Source organism: Aedes albopictus, chromosome 1 (genome assembly GCF_035046485.1).
Source record: "Aedes albopictus strain Foshan chromosome 1, AalbF5, whole genome shotgun sequence".
NCBI classification, from domain to species: domain Eukaryota; kingdom Metazoa; phylum Arthropoda; class Insecta; order Diptera; family Culicidae; genus Aedes; species Aedes albopictus.
The window spans coordinates 114,667,099-114,687,600 of NC_085136.1; the positions used below are offsets into that span (position 1 = coordinate 114,667,099).

The following is a 20,502-nucleotide window of genomic DNA, read 5'->3' on the forward strand; positions in this document are numbered from 1 at the left end:
GCATGGTGGATCTCAAAACACGCAATCAAAATCGTTTTCGACCACGAGGATAACTTCCGCCGGAGCAAGCTGTGCGTGGAACGGGTGTGGGAGCTCATCCGGGAGCACTTTGGCGTCAAAACGCGCTCCGATCTGCTGGACTATTGCTACGCCAAATTCTGCAAAACCACATTCTCCGGCCTGTGTGCAAAACTGGCCAAATGTGCCCGCGAAGAGGACGACCCACTGTGTAGGAAACTGTTCGAGGACGCTGGCCAGGAGCTGGCCCGTTCGGTGTGTGCCCTATCGCCCCGCATCAGTCCGACACTGATCAGCAAATGCGGCAAGCTGGACATCGTGTGCGTCGGGTCGGTTTGGCTCAGTTGGGAACTGCTGGAGCCGGGCTTCACCAAGGAGCTGGAAAGTGCCAAATTCAAATATGATCTGAACCTGCTGAAACTGACCAACACGATGGCTTTGGGAGCGGCGTACCTGGCTGCGGATACTTTCGAGCTGGAACTGCCGAGGGATTATTCGCAGAACTATGAAGTATTTTACGGTCACCGGGCCGTTGTCAATGGTAGCGCGACGAATGGTAGCAGCAACGGAAGCAACGGTACCACCACCAATGGGAACAAGAATGGTGTAGCGAATGGTACGAAAAATGGGACAGCTAACGGAACTAATGGCACAGCTAAGAATGGAACGAACGGTACGATGAACGGGACCAACGGAAACTGAGGCTTGCGATAAACGAGTTTACTAGGAATGAAATTCAAGTGTGCAGGAAGCTTCCTCGTCAGCTAGCGGATTCGCCAGAGCCGCGCGTACTATTATCATACCATAAGTGTACCCAGAGAACTGAGATTTTTACATAGGCACCAATTTTACCGTTAGGTTACTTCAAACTAGATGAGCACAACGCTGTGTAGTAGTGTAATTGTTGTAAAAAATATATATATTCCACAGGCAGTGTAACAAACTGTACAATTCTGTATCTATTTTCCGAAATAAAGAAAATAAATTATGTGCTGTGTCCAGAACCAGGTGCGTCCGGTATGTGCGTTTTGCTCTATCCTAAGGGACGGTGTTGCTTTTACTCCGGGTCCTCGGGAGTCACTTGAACCTTCAACTCTTCAACGCCACGGAAGATGGTGATGTTTAGGACGCGATCCTTTCCCGACAGCATTTCGTATACGTCGGCTGAGTTTTTCACTGGTTTTCCGTTGATGCTGGTGATGATGTCTCCGGGATAGAGACCACCACTGCATGGAGGAGGGAAAAAAGATGAAAGAAGGTTAAATTTCAAAATCTTCAATCATTATTCTGAAGGGGCCAGAAGATACGCTAAATGACAGAATAACAGATTTGTTCATCATCATTCTAGTTTTATAAGGTTGTTCTAGATAGCACTTCAATTTTTTTTTATCATCTTTCAATTTTCTATGGTTTGTTCAATACTAAAAGTAAACTTAATTACAAAGTATTACTTGAGTAACTATCCTGATACCTACTTCCACAGACACTTCTTCCACTTTCAGTCCTGAGTGCAGAGGGCCAAAGGGAAAGATGATCCATCTTGGGCGATTGCTCGCCATCGCCTTTGCCTTTGGTGACCAGGTCAAATTTATTTCAACTACACTGGTCTTCCTTTACTGCGATTTCATGTCGGGTTCCAGTCTAACTCTTGATTGCAGATTACGTTGCCGCCACACGTTGCATAGAGTGTGGCCGCCATCCACTTCGCTCCCGAATTTCTATCGCTATCGGATTTTGATAACATCACCGATGGTGCAATCGATGTCCAAATCGATGTAAGTAGCTTCTAAAGTATCCATGGCCAGCGTCAGGTAAAAGTTCACTATTCATTGTGTTTTCTGGGCGTCCACATCGATACATTTGGAATGAGCCGATGATTCACCTTCCTTTTTCCGGTTGTCCTACTCTTACTCTTACTGCCACTTAGCCAATGAATCCGCCTCGGCTATCCTCCTTGCGTTGGCAAACCTTCTTCTCTGAGAGCATTCCAAATCCTCAGCCAGAGTGATGCATATAGGGATCATCCCAGCTATAACGCAAACTACCTCCGATAATATCATCGTACTGGCCACACGTATTACCATGAACCGTAACGTACTTGTTCCGGAGGAGTCTCACTTGTTATCGTTACAACGTTATCCAGGAAACCGGTGACTCGTCTGGGCAGCGTCAATCTCAACACTCCATCGTAAATCATGTTCCACAACGTTGGGCCAAGTATGGAGCCCTGTGGCCTTGACTATGATCTATCGCTGAACCTAGATTTGCCTCGTAGATCTATACTCGAACCTAGATTTGCCTCGTAGATCTATACTCGGTTAGGGAAATAGTTTTCTAGAAACTTGCACAGATAGTGGGGAACCCGCATACTAAGCAGAGCTCTGGCAATGGCCTCTCGGCTGGTACTGTTAACAGCGTTCTTCAGTCTATGGTCACCACGACACCGAGCACGACACAGTACGCATTACTCCATCTTTTCTGTTTTCTGTGTGCTTTTTCCGCACTCGCGATAACTAACTGAATTGCATCCACTGTTGACGTTCTTTCCGGAGCCCTAACTGTCTGTTCGACAATCCGCTCTGTAATTGACGAGGGTAAAAACATTTCTTTTGCTAAGGAAAAATCCGCATTTAACCGTTGCTGTCTGTCACTAACCGCTGCTAACCGAGCAGATTAGACGCGGATAACGACGGATAGCAACGGATAAATACGGATTTATCCGTTTAGCACAGAAGCGCTATTCTCTCTGGTATTTCGGAGTTTACAAAGAATATCCAGCAAGCATGTCGGACGATATTTAGGATTCTGGATCTCCGGACCTGGTTTTTGGTAACACCAACTTGTGAATCTTTCAAATGTCTGTCCTGAACATGTCCATTATTTTTAGTCCTTTTCGTTATATTTGGGCCTTTTGGCACTATAAGATAGTTGGGTTTCTACGGCGTCTGCTCCCACTTCTTCGACGTACGGTGTATGGGTGACCATGAGGTTGGGTCATGCTTTGGATAGAAACTTTCCACAATTACCCAATTGGCAGAGCACATTTCTGCTGGCGCCCTTGGATCCTTAATCTTCTTCGTCAGGACGAGATAAGCTTGGCCCTAAGGGCTGCCATCTGTTAGTAGACACAGTTCCTAGTAGCAATTGTTCTTGCTCAGTGCAATCTCCCGTTAAACGGGGGCCCTCCTAGACGTGCCTAAAATCTCCTTGCATTTCTATCTTCTCTAATTCTGACTTAGCTCTTTGAAAGCTTTGTTAAGCTTTTAAACAGGCAGCACGAAGACTGCTGATCCTTTCATTCCACCAATAAACCGGACGCCGAAAGTTTCTCGGCTCAAGTTTTCTCGGAATAGTTGCAGGTCATCTATGGCTCTCATACTTCGTCGCAATTACCCGGTCCTGGATGGTTATCATGGAATCTTCTGTTTCCGATCAGTGGTCACCCGGCACCAGCCATGCGCTTCAGCTGGTAATCTTCCTGCGCCAGATGCAGAGCGCTGTAACCGTGGTCAGCTTCAAATACAGTGCGGTACATTTATTGACGGTTCTGGCTTTCTACGAAATATGCCCGCAAACTGCTGGTTCTGGGAGCCACATAGTGACTGGGATATTGGTGACGCCTCTTCCTCCTATAGCGCGTGGCAGGGTGACTCTCTCGATGGACGACTTTGGATGGCGCAGGTGGTGCTTGGTGAACGCCACTCGTAATGCTCGTTCCAACACCTTGAGGTCAGTCTTGGTCCACTTTACCACCCTAAAGCTGTAGGTTATCAGGGGCACAGCAAACGTGTTGATCGTCTTCACTTTGTTACCGGTTGACAGATAGCTCCTCAGAACACAGTTGACACGATGCAAAAACTTATCCTGCAGTGCCTTCTTGTTCGTTGTGTGGCGAATACCTCTAAGTTGCAGGAAGACGAGGTATTTGTAAGCTTCGCCTTCAACCATATTCCGAATCTCCTCCTGTCCGATGACGCGGAAACAGCTGGCGTCCACTACTTGACCCCGGCGAAGATGGACTGACCGACATTTGTCAATTCTAAACTCCATCCGGGTGTCGTTGCTGAACACCGGCACATACTGCAGCAGTTGATGTAGCCTCTGTACTGAGGGTGTTCATCGTAAGGCAGAACCATAGCGGACTAAAGGTATCACATTGAAATATCCCCCTCCTGGTGGTGAGAGTCTGGACCGCAACACAGTTGTTCCGTCGGTAGTTTGTAGGGACGTACTCCACATCCCCATCTCATGTTGCATCAGCCTAATGACGTTCCCGTCTACCTTGTACAACTGCAGTACATTGAAGGTACGAGTGTGGTATATACGCCATGCTCAGATTCCTCTGCTTTTCGGTGGCTTAATGACTGCACCTATGATGACCTGATTTTTGCAGCCTTGCGTGTTCTTGCGACACTTTTTTCTGTTCCTCGGTCATCACGTTTGTTGGCATTGCAGTGGGATTGTATCCTCCTCGCTATTACCGACGATAGCATTATTATTGGTCTGTACTTTGCTGGGTCAGCTGTGTTTCGGTCCTTCGACTGAAGGATATTCTTCTTTTTTGGGATATTTCGACTTGGCAAAACTAGTGTAGGACTTGGGTTCATAAAAAAATAGAATATTATCTTGTTGATAAATAATGATTCTCTAATTTGAATGAGCTTAATTTTTTTTTCAAATCGATTAAAAACTGGTGGATATCTTTATGTGAAAAACAAAAACTGAAAGAAACCCATGCGTGTAAATAGAGCGTATTAAGCCCCCCAAAGTGCAATATCATGCGTTCCGTCCGTAATACGCTCTTTTTACGCACACGAAAAAATCTTTAAAACTTCGTAGATTAATGCAGACTGCAACTGCCCCATTTTGCCCCGGTAGACTTCACATACTTACACTTGCGCCGGTGATCCCAGAATCACTTTCCACACCAGTATTCCGCTTCGTACGTTATCCGGCACATTGTGACTCCTCTGTCTCAATTCCCGCAATATCTCCGGCGTTAGCGTCAGCATCGTGATTCCCATGTACCGCCGAACGGGAATCTTCTCGGTACTAAAACCTTTTGCTTTCCGCCGATCGGCTCCCTTCTGCAGGAACTCTCGGGCGTGATCTATCGGGATGGCAAAGCTGATTCCGGGCGTCACCTTCATGCTGTTGATTCCGATGGCTTCCCCGTCCAGGTTGACCAACGGACCACCGGAGTTCCCGAACGTGATGGCCGCATCCGTTTGAATGTAGTTTATGTCCTTGCCCCGAAGGCCCAGTTCTTGCGAGGCACGTTGTGTGGAGCTTACCACGCCGGCCGTTACGGTGTTGTTCAGCGATAGGGGACTACCCAGGGCGACAACCCATTCGCCGGAACGGAGGTCCGACGATTTGCCAAGCTTCATCACCGGCAGATTGTTACACTTGATCCGAACCGTGGCCAAGTCCGAATTTGGATCTACGTCTTCCACGACCCCTGGGAAAGTTCGTCCATCTAGCAGCTTCACGGTGACCATCGCGTTCGGTTTGCTAATCACCACGTGGGCGTTCGTCAAGATCAATCCATCCTGTTCGATGATAAATCCGGATCCGTTGGAAACGGTCATCGGTTGTCCGGAGAAAAAGTCGTAATGTCGAGTGTCCTTGATCTCTATGTACACCACAGCCGGTGCCGAAACGTCCACCACGTCGGCAATGAAGTTGTACATCGCCCGCCGCCCCTTCAGATCCTGCCCTTTGGTGGCAGCCGCAACGCTAGGGAACAACGAAAACCGCCGCAGGCGTCCTCCGGCTTGGAATTCTTCATCTTCGGCTGGTGGTCGTAAATAAAATCCCCCAATCAAACCGGTCAAAGCAGTACCAACAAACCTACCGCCGCTGTTCGATTTATTACCGCATTGACCTCGGCTCCATTCGCGGTCGCCACTGCTGCTGCGGCTGGAACCGGTGCTGCTGATCGTTCGGCTTGCGACTGCTGTTACCGCTGCTACCGAGCGAGCAGTTGCAAGCTGATGACGGCGACTGACAAATGAGTTGAAGATAGTTCCAGGCGAGTGGAGATTAAGCGTTTTTCTTATCACTTGCATGTTAGCACTTGCACTCTGCTCACGTAAATCGTGGCTGATGAAACTGTTATTATTTAAAATGAAACCAAAGACTGAGTGAATGACAGATTTCTCGCGTTACATTTGAAAAGGGCCTATCCCTAAAATGTAAACAAATCGATTTTGATACTTTTCCATAGCATCCCCCAACAGTAACATACTGTGCAAACATCACCCGCCTAACCGTTAATCTTATCAGAATAAACTCCACCTTCAAAACGGCCGATCATTGCTTTTTTTCCCAATCATTCATAAGCCCGTGCTCCAAATGGGCCAGTAACGGTAAAATTTTGTTTTCATTTGTTGGTCCTCTCGTTTAAAGGGCCGACAACCGAAAATTTTCCGAACGACTCTCGGCTCGAGCGCCGAGAGAGAGAATTCTCTCTCTCAAAAACGGCCAAGCCTTGATACGATGTCAACAACGGACTAACTCGGGGGACCAATCCACGCTAAGAAAATTTTAGAAAGACTCACAATAAGGCGTACACTGGGTAAAATTTTTCAAATTAGCTTAACATGTTTATCTATAATTTTTCATCCTTTTTTGATAATTTTTAATGCAAACTTGATTATTGAAACAAAGATATATCTATTCTTGTGTCATTAAAACAAAAAGCATGTTGAAAAATTCGAAAACTGTGAAATACGAATAGGAAATGTGATGGAAAATGTTTGCATCGATTTTTCTCAATGTTTACGTTCTGGGGATAGGCCCTTTTCAAATGTAACGCGAGATTTTCTAAATAATAATATTTTGGTTTGAATGCAGTTTTTTTGTTTGCCAGCGTGGCTCTCTCAATATTCTCTCACATACAAAATTTCTAATAAGAATCCCACACTAAGGTTGTGTCACTCATTATTGTAGTCAAGTGTATAAAACTGCAATAATTGGATTCTTCCACTAAAATGTAAAAAAAGGTTAACTTTGGGTTAACTTAACTAAAACAACTTGCATAACTATAGGTTGTATAGATTTTGTATTATCATCTGTAATCCCTACCTAAGGTATTGTAATGTTACAACACAACGAATTGTATTTTTATTGAACTTTTCTTATGAGAGAGAGAGATGGCTTACGAAGATTTCTCGCGTTACATTTGAAAAGGGCCTATCCCCAGAACGTAAACATTGAGAAAAATCGATGCAAACATTTTCCATCACATTTCCTATTCGTATTTCACAGTTTTCGAATTTTTCAACATGCTTTTTGTTTTAATGACACAAGAATAGATATATCTTTGTTTCAATAATCAAGTTTGCATTAAAAATTATCAAAAAAGGATGAAAAATTATAGATAAACATGTTAAGCTAATTTGAAAAATTTTACCCAGTGTACGCCTTATTGTGAGTCTTTCTAAAATTTTCTTAGCGTGGATTGGTCCCCCGAGTTAGTCCGTTGTTGACATCGTATCAAGGCTTGGCCGTTTTTGAGAGAGAGAATTCTCTCTCTCGGCGCTCGAGCCGAGAGTCGTTCGGAAAATTTTCGGTTGTCGGCCCTTTAAACGAGAGGACCAACAAATGAAAACAAAATTTTACCGTTACTGGCCCATTTGGAGCACGGGCTTATGAATGATTGGGAAAAAAAGCAATGATCGGCCGTTTTGAAGGTGGAGTTTATTCTGATAAGATTAACGGTTAGGCGGGTGATGTTTGCACAGTATGTTACTGTTGGGGGATGCTATGGAAAAGTATCAAAATCGATTTGTTTACATTTTAGGGATAGGCCCTTTTCAAATGTAACGCGAGATTTACGCTGCTTAGTGAATCCCCTTGTGGTACAAAAAAGTTTGAACAAAAGCTAGCGTGCATATGCCTTTGCTGTCAATCAGCTGCTGTTCTCGAGATCGGCGGACCGGCGGTCAAAATGCATAATGCAAAAAGAGAACGAAAGAGAGAGCCAAAACAAACCAGAAAAAGTAGTAGTCTCGTAAACGCCAGTCATGAATGAACGTGGTGACGACTGACGACAGTGTAGTAATGCGTAATTCCTCGGACGTGTTGTGTGTAGTCCTTTTAAAATTTAAATACCGTTGTGATTTTCGTTGATCTCTGTCCACATCCTGTGAAGGTGATACAACGCAAGAAGAAAATGTCGGAACAGCAGTGCATATCGAAACACGTCAAATTCAGCGAAATAAGTGCCATTCTGGAGAAACTGAAGGCAGCCGGACCGACGTCATCGAGCAAGAAGGACGACATCCTTCGTCGGTACTTTGATTCGTTCGAACAGTTCCGGCGGGAGTATCGACAGAAGTATGGAGACAATGCTGTAAGCCTGCTGCTTCTCATATGTGTAAAGGATATTATATTAACGAAATCTCTTTGTGTTCGCAGAAAACCAGCATCTTCCCAATCCTGCGCTTGCTCCTCCCAGCGGCCGACCGTGAGCGGGATTCCTACGGCATCCGGGTGAAAACTCTGCGGGATTTGTACATCAAGATACTCGGAATCAGCGAGTCGAGCATCGAGGCCCGGAAGTTGTCCGGCTTTGACGAATCGGGTACCGGTAGCAACGGGAATAGCGGCGACTTTGCCGACCGTATATTCACCCTGATGCGTGGTCGCTGTCCGAAGGAGTGCGATATGACCGTTTGGGATGTGAACGAGAGGCTGGACGCCATGGGTCAGCACTATCAGAACGGCCGTCGAGCTAAAACACAGGATGAGCTGATTCGGATGGTGCAAGGAATGACCCAGCTTGACCAGAAGTGGCTGATTAGGATAATATTGAAAAACTTGCGAATGGGGATGAGTCAAACGAAACTGCTGGGGTTGTATCATCCCAAGGCGGGGGCGCTGTTCGATAGGCTGAGTCATTTGTCCAAAGTTTGTGACGCAGTAGAGAGTGGTGAGGGTTTGGAAGAGATCGGGGAACCTGGTTCAGGGATGGCAGTGAGGCTCTTCAACCCTGTGAAACCGATGCTGTGCCAAAGAGTGGATTTGAAACTGGTCGATGGCATGCTAAAGAAGGACGAGTTCTGGTTGGAAACCAAAATGGACGGCGAAAGGTTCCAGATTCATAAGGAAGGCCAGGTGTTCAAATACTTTTCCAGGAATAGCTACGAGTATAGTCACGTTTTTGGAGAGAATCCGAACCATCCCGGTTCCACGCTGACTCCATATTTATCGAATCTGCTAACCGCGAGCGTTCAAAGTATGATTCTGGACGGAGAAATGATGGTGTTCGACAAACGCGAGCTAATCTATCGGGATAAAAGCGAGAACACGGATGTTAAGGCCATCAAAGCGGACAATCCGGAGTTGAGACCATGCTTCTGCGCCTACGATGTGCTATTCTTGAATGGGAAAAGCTTAATAATGGTGCCTTACGCGGAGAGGATTCGCCTCTTGAAAACGCTCATCAAGGAGAAGGTAGGATTCGTAACGATCTGCCATCGAGTTAAGGTGAAGAATGGTGAGCATCTGGTGGAGCTGCTAAATCACGCCATCGATGCCCACCAGGAAGGGGTCGTTATCAAGAAAGAGAACTCGGCGTACAGTCCGAACGAGCGGAACGCCGGTTGGTACAAGATCAAGCCGGATTACATCGATAACATGGTTTCCGATTTCGATCTGTTGATAATAGGTGAGTCTGGCATAAAGGTAAATCCGAACAACTCTTACATTATTCCTGTTCAACCTGCGTCATTGTACAGGACTATTAGTGTCACAATTTTAAGTATTGTCGACCCATAGGCGTAGCTAGGACCGCTGTTGAGGGGGGTGAACGTGGATCTACACACTTAAAACAGAATGCCGAGATCGGCTGTGCGGATCTCGGTTAAAGTTCATTTGCTGAAATCTCGGCTAAACGCTTGTCGTTTGATGTTTGATGATAGCGGCACCCATGGGTGCTGCTATGAATAAACTTTAATTTTTGCTGATATCTTAGTTAAAATGCGATTGCCGAGCGCTCGGCTGTGCGGATCTCGGCAAAAGAATGAAAATTAGCCGAGCTCAACTGAGTGTGTAGATATTCCTCGAAAAAAACAGCCGGAGGAGTACGCTACCGGTAACGACCGCACCATGTATCGTTAAACCCTTTACTTTCCATAGTTGCTCTAGCTAGAGCACCATCGATATAATCATTTTTATTACTCGAAAATTCAACTTTGAGGCGATTGCGCCACCTCTAAATCTCAATATTTTTGGCTCAAACTTGGACGTTTATCTTTATATGTCATTTGGATCCAAAAGAGCTTACGAATTTCAGGTTTCAACAACTTTTGAAAAATAAGTCGCAGCCTACTGCTACAGGTATCTACGTGCGTTGCTTTCTAGGATTTCTTCAGGATTTCCTCAGAATTTTTTCAGCACTTCTTCTTGGGATTTCTGTCCTAGAATGCCTCAGATATAGATCCTTCGATTTCTTCAAGAATCCTTCCCCTCCAGGAATTCTTTCAGGGATTCCTCTTGAAAGTGCTCCAGTGGTTCTTCAAGGTAATCCTCCAGGAATTTCTCCTGGGACTTCTCTAGGAACTCCTCCAGGGTTTCCTCGTGAATTTATCCAGAGATTCCACCAGGACTTCTTCTGGAGATTTCTCAAGGAATTTCTCTAGATTCCTCAAGAGTTCCACCAGGGATTTCCATAGGAATTTCATCAGGGATTTCTATAGGGATTCCTCCAAGATTTCATTCAGGGAATCTTCCAGGAATTCCTTCAGAAATTATTACGGCAATTTCTCCAGGAAATCATCCAAGGATTTCTTCAGAAATTGCCGCAGGAATTTCTCGCGGAATGTATCAGCAATTATTCCAGGTATTCCTCCAGGATTTCATCCAGGCATTTCTCCTGGGACTCCTCCAGGAATTCCCCAGAGGTTTCTTCAGAAATTTCTGCAGGGAGTCCTCCCAGATTTCCTTTAGGAAATCCTCCAGGAATTCATCCAGGGATTCCTTCAGGATCTCTTTCAGGGTTAGCTCCACAAATTCATCAAGGGATCCACAAATTTCTCCTGAAATTCTTCCGAAATTTCCTTCAGACATTCCTTCAGGAATTCCTTTAAGAATTTCTCCACGGATTCATCCAGGAATTTCTCCGGGAATTCTACCAGAGGTCCTCCCAGAATTCCTCTAGAGATTTCCAGATGCATCCGTAGGTTGCAGACAGCAGGGTCTCACCTACCCCGACCCTTGCCGGAGACCCCTTTCCAACCACGGGCTCGGATCCAACCCAGTAGACCGACGCCACGACAGCACCGCTACCGGGACTTCCTCTCCGCGGCCACTTAATCGCTGTAAGGGTCGATCTCGACCGCAGGGCACCGGTATGACCTACGAAGCCGACTTCGAACCCCTGGACCACCTCTTGCACTGCATCTGGACTAGCTATTCTCCGAGTCCACGCGCCACCTTCTCTGTAGCTCCCAGACGATATGGGTAATAGCCGTTGAAACGGCGTTCCAGCCAAACTCATCCCTACACATCCTCAAATTGTCCGGAGTTGTGTCCTCCCCGCATGTGGCAAGCATGCGGTCACGCATTGTGCGAAAACGCGGGCACACGAACAAAACGTGTTCCGCCGTTTCCTGTAAACCATTGCACACTGGGCACTCGGGAGAATCCGCATGCCCGAACCGGTGTAGATACTGTCGGAAGCAACCATGACCTGTAAGGACCTGTGTCAGGTGGAATGTGACTTCCCCATGGCGCCTATTAATCCAACTATCTACCCTCGGTATCAACCTATGGGCCCACCTTCCTTTGGTGGAACTGTCCCACGCGCGCTGCCATTTGACCATAGAGGCCATCCTGACAGTCCTGCGTATGCCTCTTGTGCCGCGCATTTCGAAGCACTCCATGTCCTCACTGATAAGAATGCTGATAGGCACCATACCAGTTATGACGCAGAGAGCGTCGTGTGACACGGTACGGTACGCGCTCGCAACCCGCAGGCACATAAGCCTGTAAGTACTTTCCAGCTTCCGTCGGTAGCATTCAGTACTTAACGCGGTGCCCCACGCCGGGCCGCCATACCTAAGTATGGACGTAGCAACACTAGCCAGAAGCTTGCGCTTACTGGCGTACACCGCAGAGCTATTGGACATCATCCGGGACAGTGCCGCAATAGCTGTGGAGGCTCTTTTACAGGCATAATCGACGTGGCTACCGAAAGTAAGCTTGTCGTCGATCATCACGCCCAAGTGTTTGACAGAGCGCTTAGACATGATAGTGCACTCTCCTACACTGATCTCCGTCTGCTGCGCCGATTGCATGTTGTTAACAACCGTCACCTCTGTCTTGTGGTGAGCCAACTCCAGATTCCTGGACCGCATCCACGCCTCCACAACCTTGATCGAGTGGTTGGTAGTCGACTTTACCTCCTCGATCGTTTCACCGTAGACTTCGAGCGTAATATCGTCGGCAAATCCGACAATCACCACTCCCACTGGGTACTCTAACCTCAACACCTCGTCGTACATGACATTCCATAACACCGGACCCAGGATGGAACCTTGCGGGACTCCTGAGGTTATGTGAAAGCACTTCCGACCCACCTCCGTGTCGTAAACTAGTACGCGATTCTGAAAGTAACTTCCGAGAATCTTGTACAAGTACTCTGGTATCCTCAGACGCAAGAGCGCATCGGCAATAGCAGCCCAACTGGACCCGGGATTAGCTGAGTCTAATCGCTGGTCTGCTGTACGTAGCGGTTTAGACGAAGCCAGATAGCGCTGTCAGTCCACCGAAACGGAATTCTTTGCCCTATTCAAAGGATAGGATGCTGGACGAGAAGCTTACTTAAGGACAAACGTCTTGAAGTCCCGCTTCAACAGTGCATCAAAACTTCGGACGCACAAATCTCAAGAAGCAATCTTCAAACAATAGTGCAGTTCATTATTCTGTTCTTACTCACTTGTAATAAGCTTAAAATAAGAAGGTCAGGGGCGCTGATTTTGTTTACGATGAGATTTGTGCGCTCGAAATCGTGAGTAGGTGCTAAAGTCGGCCATTGTGGCGGCCATTTTGGGATTCTAACAAGTCTGTCCTTAAGGAAATCAAGTTTCCGATCACTTCTTTGTTCGTGATCTGCTAGAGAAAAAGATAATCAGTCCACACAGTCTACGCTATTGTTCGAAGGAATCGATGCTTGCAGATGTTTTGACGAAACCTCTTCAGCGAATTCGACTGTAGGAGTTTCTCTAACCGTTAAACAGTGTAGTTTGAGTTTGAGTTACGTCATGTCTACTCAATCAAAGAATGTCTATATTGGATTCTCTAAAAGATCCTGCACAAAATTTCCCAACTTCATTTTATAAGAATATCCTGATTCTTATAAGTGCTAATAACTAAGATCTATAAAATTGGATATTTGATCGAATTACTTCTTCCAATGTTCTGCTGAATATTCTTAGGAACGTCTCTTATAAGCCACCAACCTCTAGCTACGCCAATTCCTATGTTTCCAATTAAATATCTAACGAATAATTCAACTCACTGCAGGTGGTTTCTACAACTCCAAACGCCAGTACATCAACACATTCCTGGTCGGTGTCATGGATGATCGCGACAAGGAAAACCCTATCTTCTTTGCTGCAACCAAGGTCGGTATAGGCCTCTCCATCGATCAGTGGAAGCAGTTAAACAGTTCACTCAGACCCCACTGGCAAGATGTTACAGCTAGAAAACAAGGCCGCACCACTGTCACCGAAGAACCTCCGGAACTACGGTGGGGTCAAACGCCACCGGACGTCTGGGTACATCCGACACATTCCATCGTGCTGCAGCTGAAGGGCTCCGAACTGGTTCAAAGTACATCCTTTGCGACGGCCTACACGATCAGATTTCCGCGCATTACGGCCATACGTAGCGATAAGGGCTTTTGCGACGTAACGAGCAAGGACGAGTATGATCAGCTCTGCTCGGCGAACACCAAGGTTGCCAAGCTGGCCAAACGGCATGTAACTGTGGATGATCTTACTCCGGGAAATGTAGATTCTTCCAACGGTAGGAAACGAAAAAAGTCATCCCCGCTGCAGCGCAACCGTTCCACGAGGCTAAACCTGAATCTGAATCACGTCGACGAAACAGCGGAAGAGCTCATCGACAATGTGGGTTCGGGGTTGGACTTCTGTGTCCTGAGTACCTCCAGAGGACAACCACCGATAGCCGAGCTGGAGAAGATGATACGTCGCCACGGCGGCCGGGTCGTCAAAAACCCCGGCCCGAAAACCTATCTCACGATCGCAGGTGATCGAACATTTTTGGTAGATCGAATCATCGACAGTCAGGTATACAACGTGGCCACCGTTGATTGGCTTCAGCGAGCCCTGGGTGGTTCAGAGAAGAAGGACCAGTTACTACCGCTGAGGCCCAATGACATGCTAGCAGCTACCGAAAGCTTACGCGAGGAGATGTCCGATCATTTTGATCGGTTCGGAGACTCGCTCACGGCCAAGATCTCGAACGCCGAAGAAATGCGAGCACTTTTGAAGCAGGTAACGCTCGACGATGGGCCCCTATCGACCCAAGAGCTGCAAGAAGGTCGAAGGGAAATTTTGGGCAAACGTTCCGGATTTCGGATATTTCAGGGACTGGTCGGGCAGTTGTACCGGGAAAATTTGAAGACCGACATCGACTTGTACCGGGCAAAGTTTCGGATGTTGAAGCTTATTCGAGAGGGGGGCCAGTGGCTCGCCGAATCTGGTTCGAAAGGGACAACACATGTGTTTGTGACGAAGAACGAGTCTTTAGATGAGGAGCATTTACAGCGCTGGGTAGACGGTTTTGCAAAGCAGAATCGAAAGGTAGATGTTTTGAACATTGATTGGATTGATTGTAGTCTGCGCGAGAAACGTACATGTGATGAACAGTTATATAGAGTTTTGTAAATCTGTGACAATGTTGATGTTTTATACCTTGATCAGTATCTATCAGATTATATTTTATTCTAGTAGATGTTAATAATAATAAATATATTGATTTAATCATGAATAACAAATGATGTACTACAATCCGAACGCCTACATATCAGTGGTCTGCTTCTACCTTCCATGTGGCAAGATTATAAACTTTCGAGAAAAACTACAAGAAGTTGTTAATGCAATGCCAGAGCCAACAGTTGTGTTAGGAGATTCAAATGCACACCATTTTGCTTGGGGTGTGACCGCTCAAACCCTCGAGGAACCACACTTAATAGACATTGTTGACGGTGAAGGCATGATCACATTGAACGACGGTTCCCCCACATTCTTTAATGGCCGTTGCACATTTGCCATTGACGTAGCTTTTGCCAGTCGCTTGGTATTAGCCTGAGAGTCTCAGGTATTAGCTAAACTACAATGGTATTGCAACCGGGAGTGACCACTATCCAATTCAAATTGTTATCGCTGCTACTCCTCCTACTGCGACGCATCGACCAAAATGGCTCTACAAACGGGCCGACTGGATGACCTTTGAGAATCACATCCGAGAATCCATTGGAGAGAACCCGTCCGTTTCAATGTCCGAACTCAATGATGCACTGTACTGCAACAGCAAAGGCGTGCATTCCCAGAACGAGTAACAAACCAGGGAGAAAAGCTCTTTACTGGTGGTCTGAGAGCACAAAATCAGCTGTAAAAGCACGAAGGAAAGCAGCCAGAAGGCTGCCACCGAATTATCCCAACCAGGAAAGCGCTAGGAACCATTACAGGCAACTTAGGAATGAGTTCAGACATAGTATTCGAGATACTAAGCAATCTAGCTGGAAGAACTTCCTTGAAGGTATCAATGCCTCGCAATCAACATCCAACCTATGGAATAAGGTCAATGCCCTATCTGGGAAACGGAAAACCGCTCCACCAATACTCCGTCTACAAGGGACGACAATCTCTGGGCCCCAGAAATAGCTTAAGCTTTGGGAGAATATTTTGCCAGTTTAGCCGTAATCGACGCCTACGATGAAAACTTCCAAAGCCCAATGAATCCTTCCAAAAATGCTATTGACACATTCTACGGGGACCGTATCATCAATACCAATTTTTAAAGTTGAGTTATGGCATATTTGACATTTTTATCACATTCTACATTACTTTTGCCATCCAAAAATGTATTCGGCGTGATATTAGTATGACAATAAATATAAATTGAACGACGATTAAGATTAACATTAAAATCGTGATTTTAAGTCATTTAGGCACACATTCCATCCAAACTGTCGTATTTTAAACACCAACACACTGATTTTTCAAAAGTCTTCCATTATTTGTAGATAAATGTATGTAGATTTTTTAGCATAAAAAGATTTTTAATCGGAAGATTTTACAACTCTGAAATATGGCTGATCATAGTATGGGTTTTTATTGCGTTGTAACGTCACGAAAAATCAACATTTTTAAATTTTATTCAAACACGAAAAACGTTACAAATATGAAATTTGGTATGCTCATGGTACTCGAAAAGATCTTTCAAATGAGACTAAAAGAAAGAAAATCGGTTCACGGAAGCCTGAGTTTCACCTGGTTGAAGTTTGCGTTGTAACGTCACGAAAAAAAGTTCTGTGGAAAAGACCAAATCTTTTTGGCTTGGACGGCTTCTAAATTGGAGTTCTGTATTCAAAACAGTTTCGTTCTCGTTGTGTATGAGCTCTTTTTCAAAATATCGTTTATAAATTGCGTACCATTGCCCGTTCATAAACTACGTAGATTTTGAAGGACGGGGGAGATGGTGTTTGGCCAAAGTCTACGATGTAATTGTACTGTGATATTGTAATTTTTTTAATCGTAATCAAATACCATTCAAACCGAAAATTTCTGTGATATCAGTAGCCAACAGACGAAACACTGACAAAATAACAATGTTATTAAGTTGGTCGAAGATTTACAGTTGATGGATAGTTGGATTTAAAGTTCCACCAACAGGCGGCGCTAGAGAACTTACAAATTATAAAAGTCATACATCTCAGGATCCCTACTACATAGCTATACGATTTCTTCGGCAAAGTTGTTTGGTAAGTAAAGGACTTGCAGTTGATTTACTAATAGATGCGAGATATTGCCACTAGAGGACGTTAGTTTCTATTTTGCAAAAGCAGTAAAGGGATTAGAATTTCTTGAAAAGTATTCTACAAGCTGCAACTTTTTTTTTACTTTGGACACATTGTATTCAAATCAAATAGTAATCAAAGATCAATATATAATTCTTAACTTTCAAAATTTAATTTGATTTGATTCACTTATTCCTAAGATATTGCTGTGTGCGTTCAAGATGCAAACGGTGCCCAAATGCGCTTCAAACGCGGTAACACAGTGTTACCAAAGGCAACTTAGCAACCATAGCCAATATCACCGCCAACCTAGGATTCAAAAACTCTCACTGACATCGGGTTACCTGTTAGAAAATCTTACCGCATTTGGTGTTCCCGCATTTGATAATTGCATTTTGAATGCACACAGCAATATAAGAGTTAATAGAACAACAGTCAAAAATATTATTCTGCTTAAAGCGCTCCATATTTGTGTAGAGCTAACCAATCAAGTCCAAATTTGTAGAAATTACAGATAACAAAATGAGAAACTATTAGTCAAAATTTGAGAATTTTTGATATATTTTATAAAATGTTACGGCTTGTTGACTGTGTTTTAGGTAATTGATAAAATTTGCATGCTTTTGAAAATTTGCAACTATCACCACTGTGTGGCAGAAATTAATACCATACGGCTATTAAACTGAAAGTCCTTGATCTACCAAACAACTTTAATGAAGCAACCATCTTTCCAATTAATCAAGTTCCTAAGATAAGTAAAACTAAAAATGTGTATGCCATCTAGCGCCTTCTAGTGGAAGGATTTGAAATCATACGGCCCATCAATTGAAAGTTCTTGACCAGCCAAACAATTTTGTCAAGGACACCAACTGTCTAAATAGTTAGGATCTTGAAAGATATGGAATGGATATTACGTCAGTGTTACATCTATTTTTGATATAACAAGAATCACCGGCAAACAGACGTAACACCTACGAAATTGAAACTCATATATCTCAGGACTCTAATTACTTAGACTTTAGACTTTTAAAATGTTGATGTCTTCGGAAAAGTTGTTTATCTTGTCAAGAATTTTCAGTTTGAAAGCCGTTTGGTTCAAGTTTCGAACTGACTAGTGGTAGTTGAAATTTTGAAAAATCATGCACTTTATATTTATTCAAAAAATATTCAACATGTTGTAACTATTTATAAAGTCTTCGAATGAGTGTAATCAGTTTCGTACCTTTTAATTCCGCCCTAATTGCTTATCCTTTGACAGATACGCGTATTTCGACTACCAATTGTAATCTTTCTCAGTGTCAGTTATCCACTGACACTGACACTGAGGAAGATTACAAGTGGTAGTCAAAATATGCGTACCTGGATAAGCAATTAGGGCGGAATTAAAAGGTACGGAACTGATTACACTCATTCGAAGAGGGTATTCTGCTTAGAGGGTTCGAAAAGTCGGTACAAGATTTTTATAAAGTGCCCAAAAATTTTGCCAAAACATAGTTTCTCAATTAGTCAAAATTTGTTGAAAACTTTTTGAGAAATTCTAATCGTTTGCAAACTATTGTAAACTTTCAATTAGCGTCGCCCAGTGTGTCAGAATCACACATCCAATAGTAAATCAGCTGTAAGTTTTTGGCTTATCAAACAACTTTGACAAAGACACTAACTCTCTAAGTAATTATGACTCTGAATTACTTAAGGTGTACGCTCGTTTTTTAAGGTGTACGCTCGTTTTCATGAGTTATAGTGGAAAATTTGACTACGAATGCATCAAAACGTTGTAACGTCACGGTAGAATGTGTCTATTCGGAACTTCAGGGTACCAAACGATCTCAACAATCTCTCAATCAATCTTTCGCGGAACTACACCACGCCGAGATTGGATACCCGATCATCAAGCATCTACCGTTCATCGTGAAAATTAAGCTCCTAGAACTTTTCAATCAGTTGTGGCTTTCAGATTCTTACCCGGATGAATGGAGGGAGAGTTTAGTGATCCCATTACCGAAAGCTGACGACCATTCGTCACAAGAACTAGCAAGTTACCGTCCAATATCCCTCACGTGCTGCCTTTCTAAAGCGATGGAAAGAATGGTCAATCGCCGTCTAATGCCTGGTTTACATTGATCAACTGAAACGAACATTTCACTTGCTAATTTCTCAAAGATGTTCAATCCAATGGAATGATGTGTTTAGACTGAGCAAATGACTTGAGTGTTCACTCGAATGCTCTTGAATGCATTTCAGTTGCAGCAAGTGTTTACATTGTTCAACTCGTGCGGAGCGTAAGCAAACTGAATTGAATTCATCTCACTGACAGATGACTTGAATTCAGTTCACATGAATCCCGGGTTTAGACGGGGCAAGTGAGACGATTTCGTTTGACTTGAAAGAAAAAGTTCAACATGTTCAACTTTCGTTCAAGTCAAGTGAGTTGCTCATGTGAGATGAATGGTGGTGTTTACACGTTCAATTCGCATTCAATTGGGCATTTTCCATTGACTTGAATCAAGTCACTTGCACTGTCTAAACCGGGCATAAGACAATACCTCGAGACTGGATCATCGACAACACGCCTTCCGATCTGGTTTCGGAACAAACACGTATTTTGCTTCCCTTGGGCACGTGTTGAAACCCGCACAAGAAAAAGGACTGCACACCGAACTTGTGTCCCTCGATATAGCAAAAGCTTATAATAGAATTTTGTTTTTGTTTTCGCAGCAGGTTATTATAGCTGAATACAAGTTTAATATGAGGCTGATATAACACAGATTACTTCCGACTGTAAAGCCTGTATCGCGCTTGCAGAAAAGATTGCTGAATAACTTCTCCACTTTTGTTTGAACAACGCTTGATTACAAGCTGTGATGAAATAATGTTAAACTGTAATTCAATCAAATGTGGAATAAAAATGTCATTGCAATGTTAGTTAAATGAGTGAATGTTCCTTGGGAGTCGCAACCTTTCGCAGAAGAAACTGGAGTTTCGCAAGGATCTATCATAGCAATATAGCGATGACTCTCTTCCTGGTAGCTATGAACGGGATTTTCAAAAACCTTCCAAAGAAAGTCCATATTTTAGTTTATGCGGGCGACGTAGTGCTTGTTTTCTCTAGCTGCACACAGCCTGCCATCAGAAGAAAGGCTCAAGCGGCAGTAAATGCAGTTTTCAAATGGGCCACCTCGGTTAGTTTTAGTTTATCAGCACACAAAAGTGTAAGATGCCACATATGTACCTCAAGACATTGGGTCCGCGGTGCGCCTACCACCATTGCATTGGAGGAGGGCAGGTTATCCCTCTGAAGAAGACAGTTCGCATCCTTGGAGTACTCGTTGACCGATCCCTCAGTTAAAAAAAAGACACGGACACGTTTAATGCTTCCAGTGAGCTATTTGCTCTTTGAAGGAAGCACGACACTATAGACAACGGACTAG

General features: G+C 44.4%; 3 protein-coding genes across 3 annotated transcripts in view; 2 read left to right on the forward strand and 1 right to left on the reverse strand.

Annotated features, from left to right (window-relative positions):
- On the forward strand, nucleotides 1–1,022 carry LOC109414080 (N-acetyl-D-glucosamine kinase; the record flags this gene model as incomplete). Its single annotated transcript, XM_062845208.1, is given in 1 exon segment — nucleotides 1–1,022. A coding segment is annotated over 1 exon segment (720 nt), but the record flags the coding sequence as incomplete, so codon positions are not given.
- Nucleotides 917–6,195, reverse strand: LOC109414079 (serine protease HTRA2, mitochondrial). Its single transcript, XM_019687819.3, has 2 exons — nucleotides 4,912–6,195; nucleotides 917–1,244 (listed from the first exon to the last, which is right to left on the reverse strand). The coding sequence occupies exons 1-2, from the start codon at nucleotides 6,087–6,089 to the stop codon at nucleotides 1,076–1,078; spliced, it is 1,347 nt and encodes a 448-aa protein (XP_019543364.3). The 5' UTR covers nucleotides 6,090–6,195; the 3' UTR covers nucleotides 917–1,075.
- Nucleotides 6,196–8,019: 1,824 nt separating this feature from the next.
- Nucleotides 8,020–20,502, forward strand: part of LOC115256083 (DNA ligase 4-like) — a 260,381-nt gene continuing 247,898 nt past the window's right edge. Inside the window, exons 1-3 of the mRNA XM_062845210.1 lie at nucleotides 8,020–8,377; nucleotides 8,443–9,694; nucleotides 13,552–15,001. Of these exons, the coding sequence (XP_062701194.1) occupies nucleotides 8,198–8,377; nucleotides 8,443–9,694; nucleotides 13,552–14,939 (2,820 nt within the window). The 5' untranslated portion in view covers nucleotides 8,020–8,197 and the 3' untranslated portion in view covers nucleotides 14,940–15,001. The remainder of the gene's footprint in view (nucleotides 8,378–8,442; nucleotides 9,695–13,551; nucleotides 15,002–20,502) is intronic.

Bases quoted from the DNA above. Each gene is read 5' to 3' on its own strand.
- LOC109414079 (XM_019687819.3), bottom strand. From the start codon at position 6,089: ATGCAAGTGATAAGAAAAACGCTTAATCTCCACTCGCCTGGAACTATC. The intron at 1,245-4,911 runs GTAAGTATGTGA...TCCTCCATGCAG, and splicing joins CTGGGATCACCGGCGCAAGT to TGGTGGTCTCTATCCCGGAG.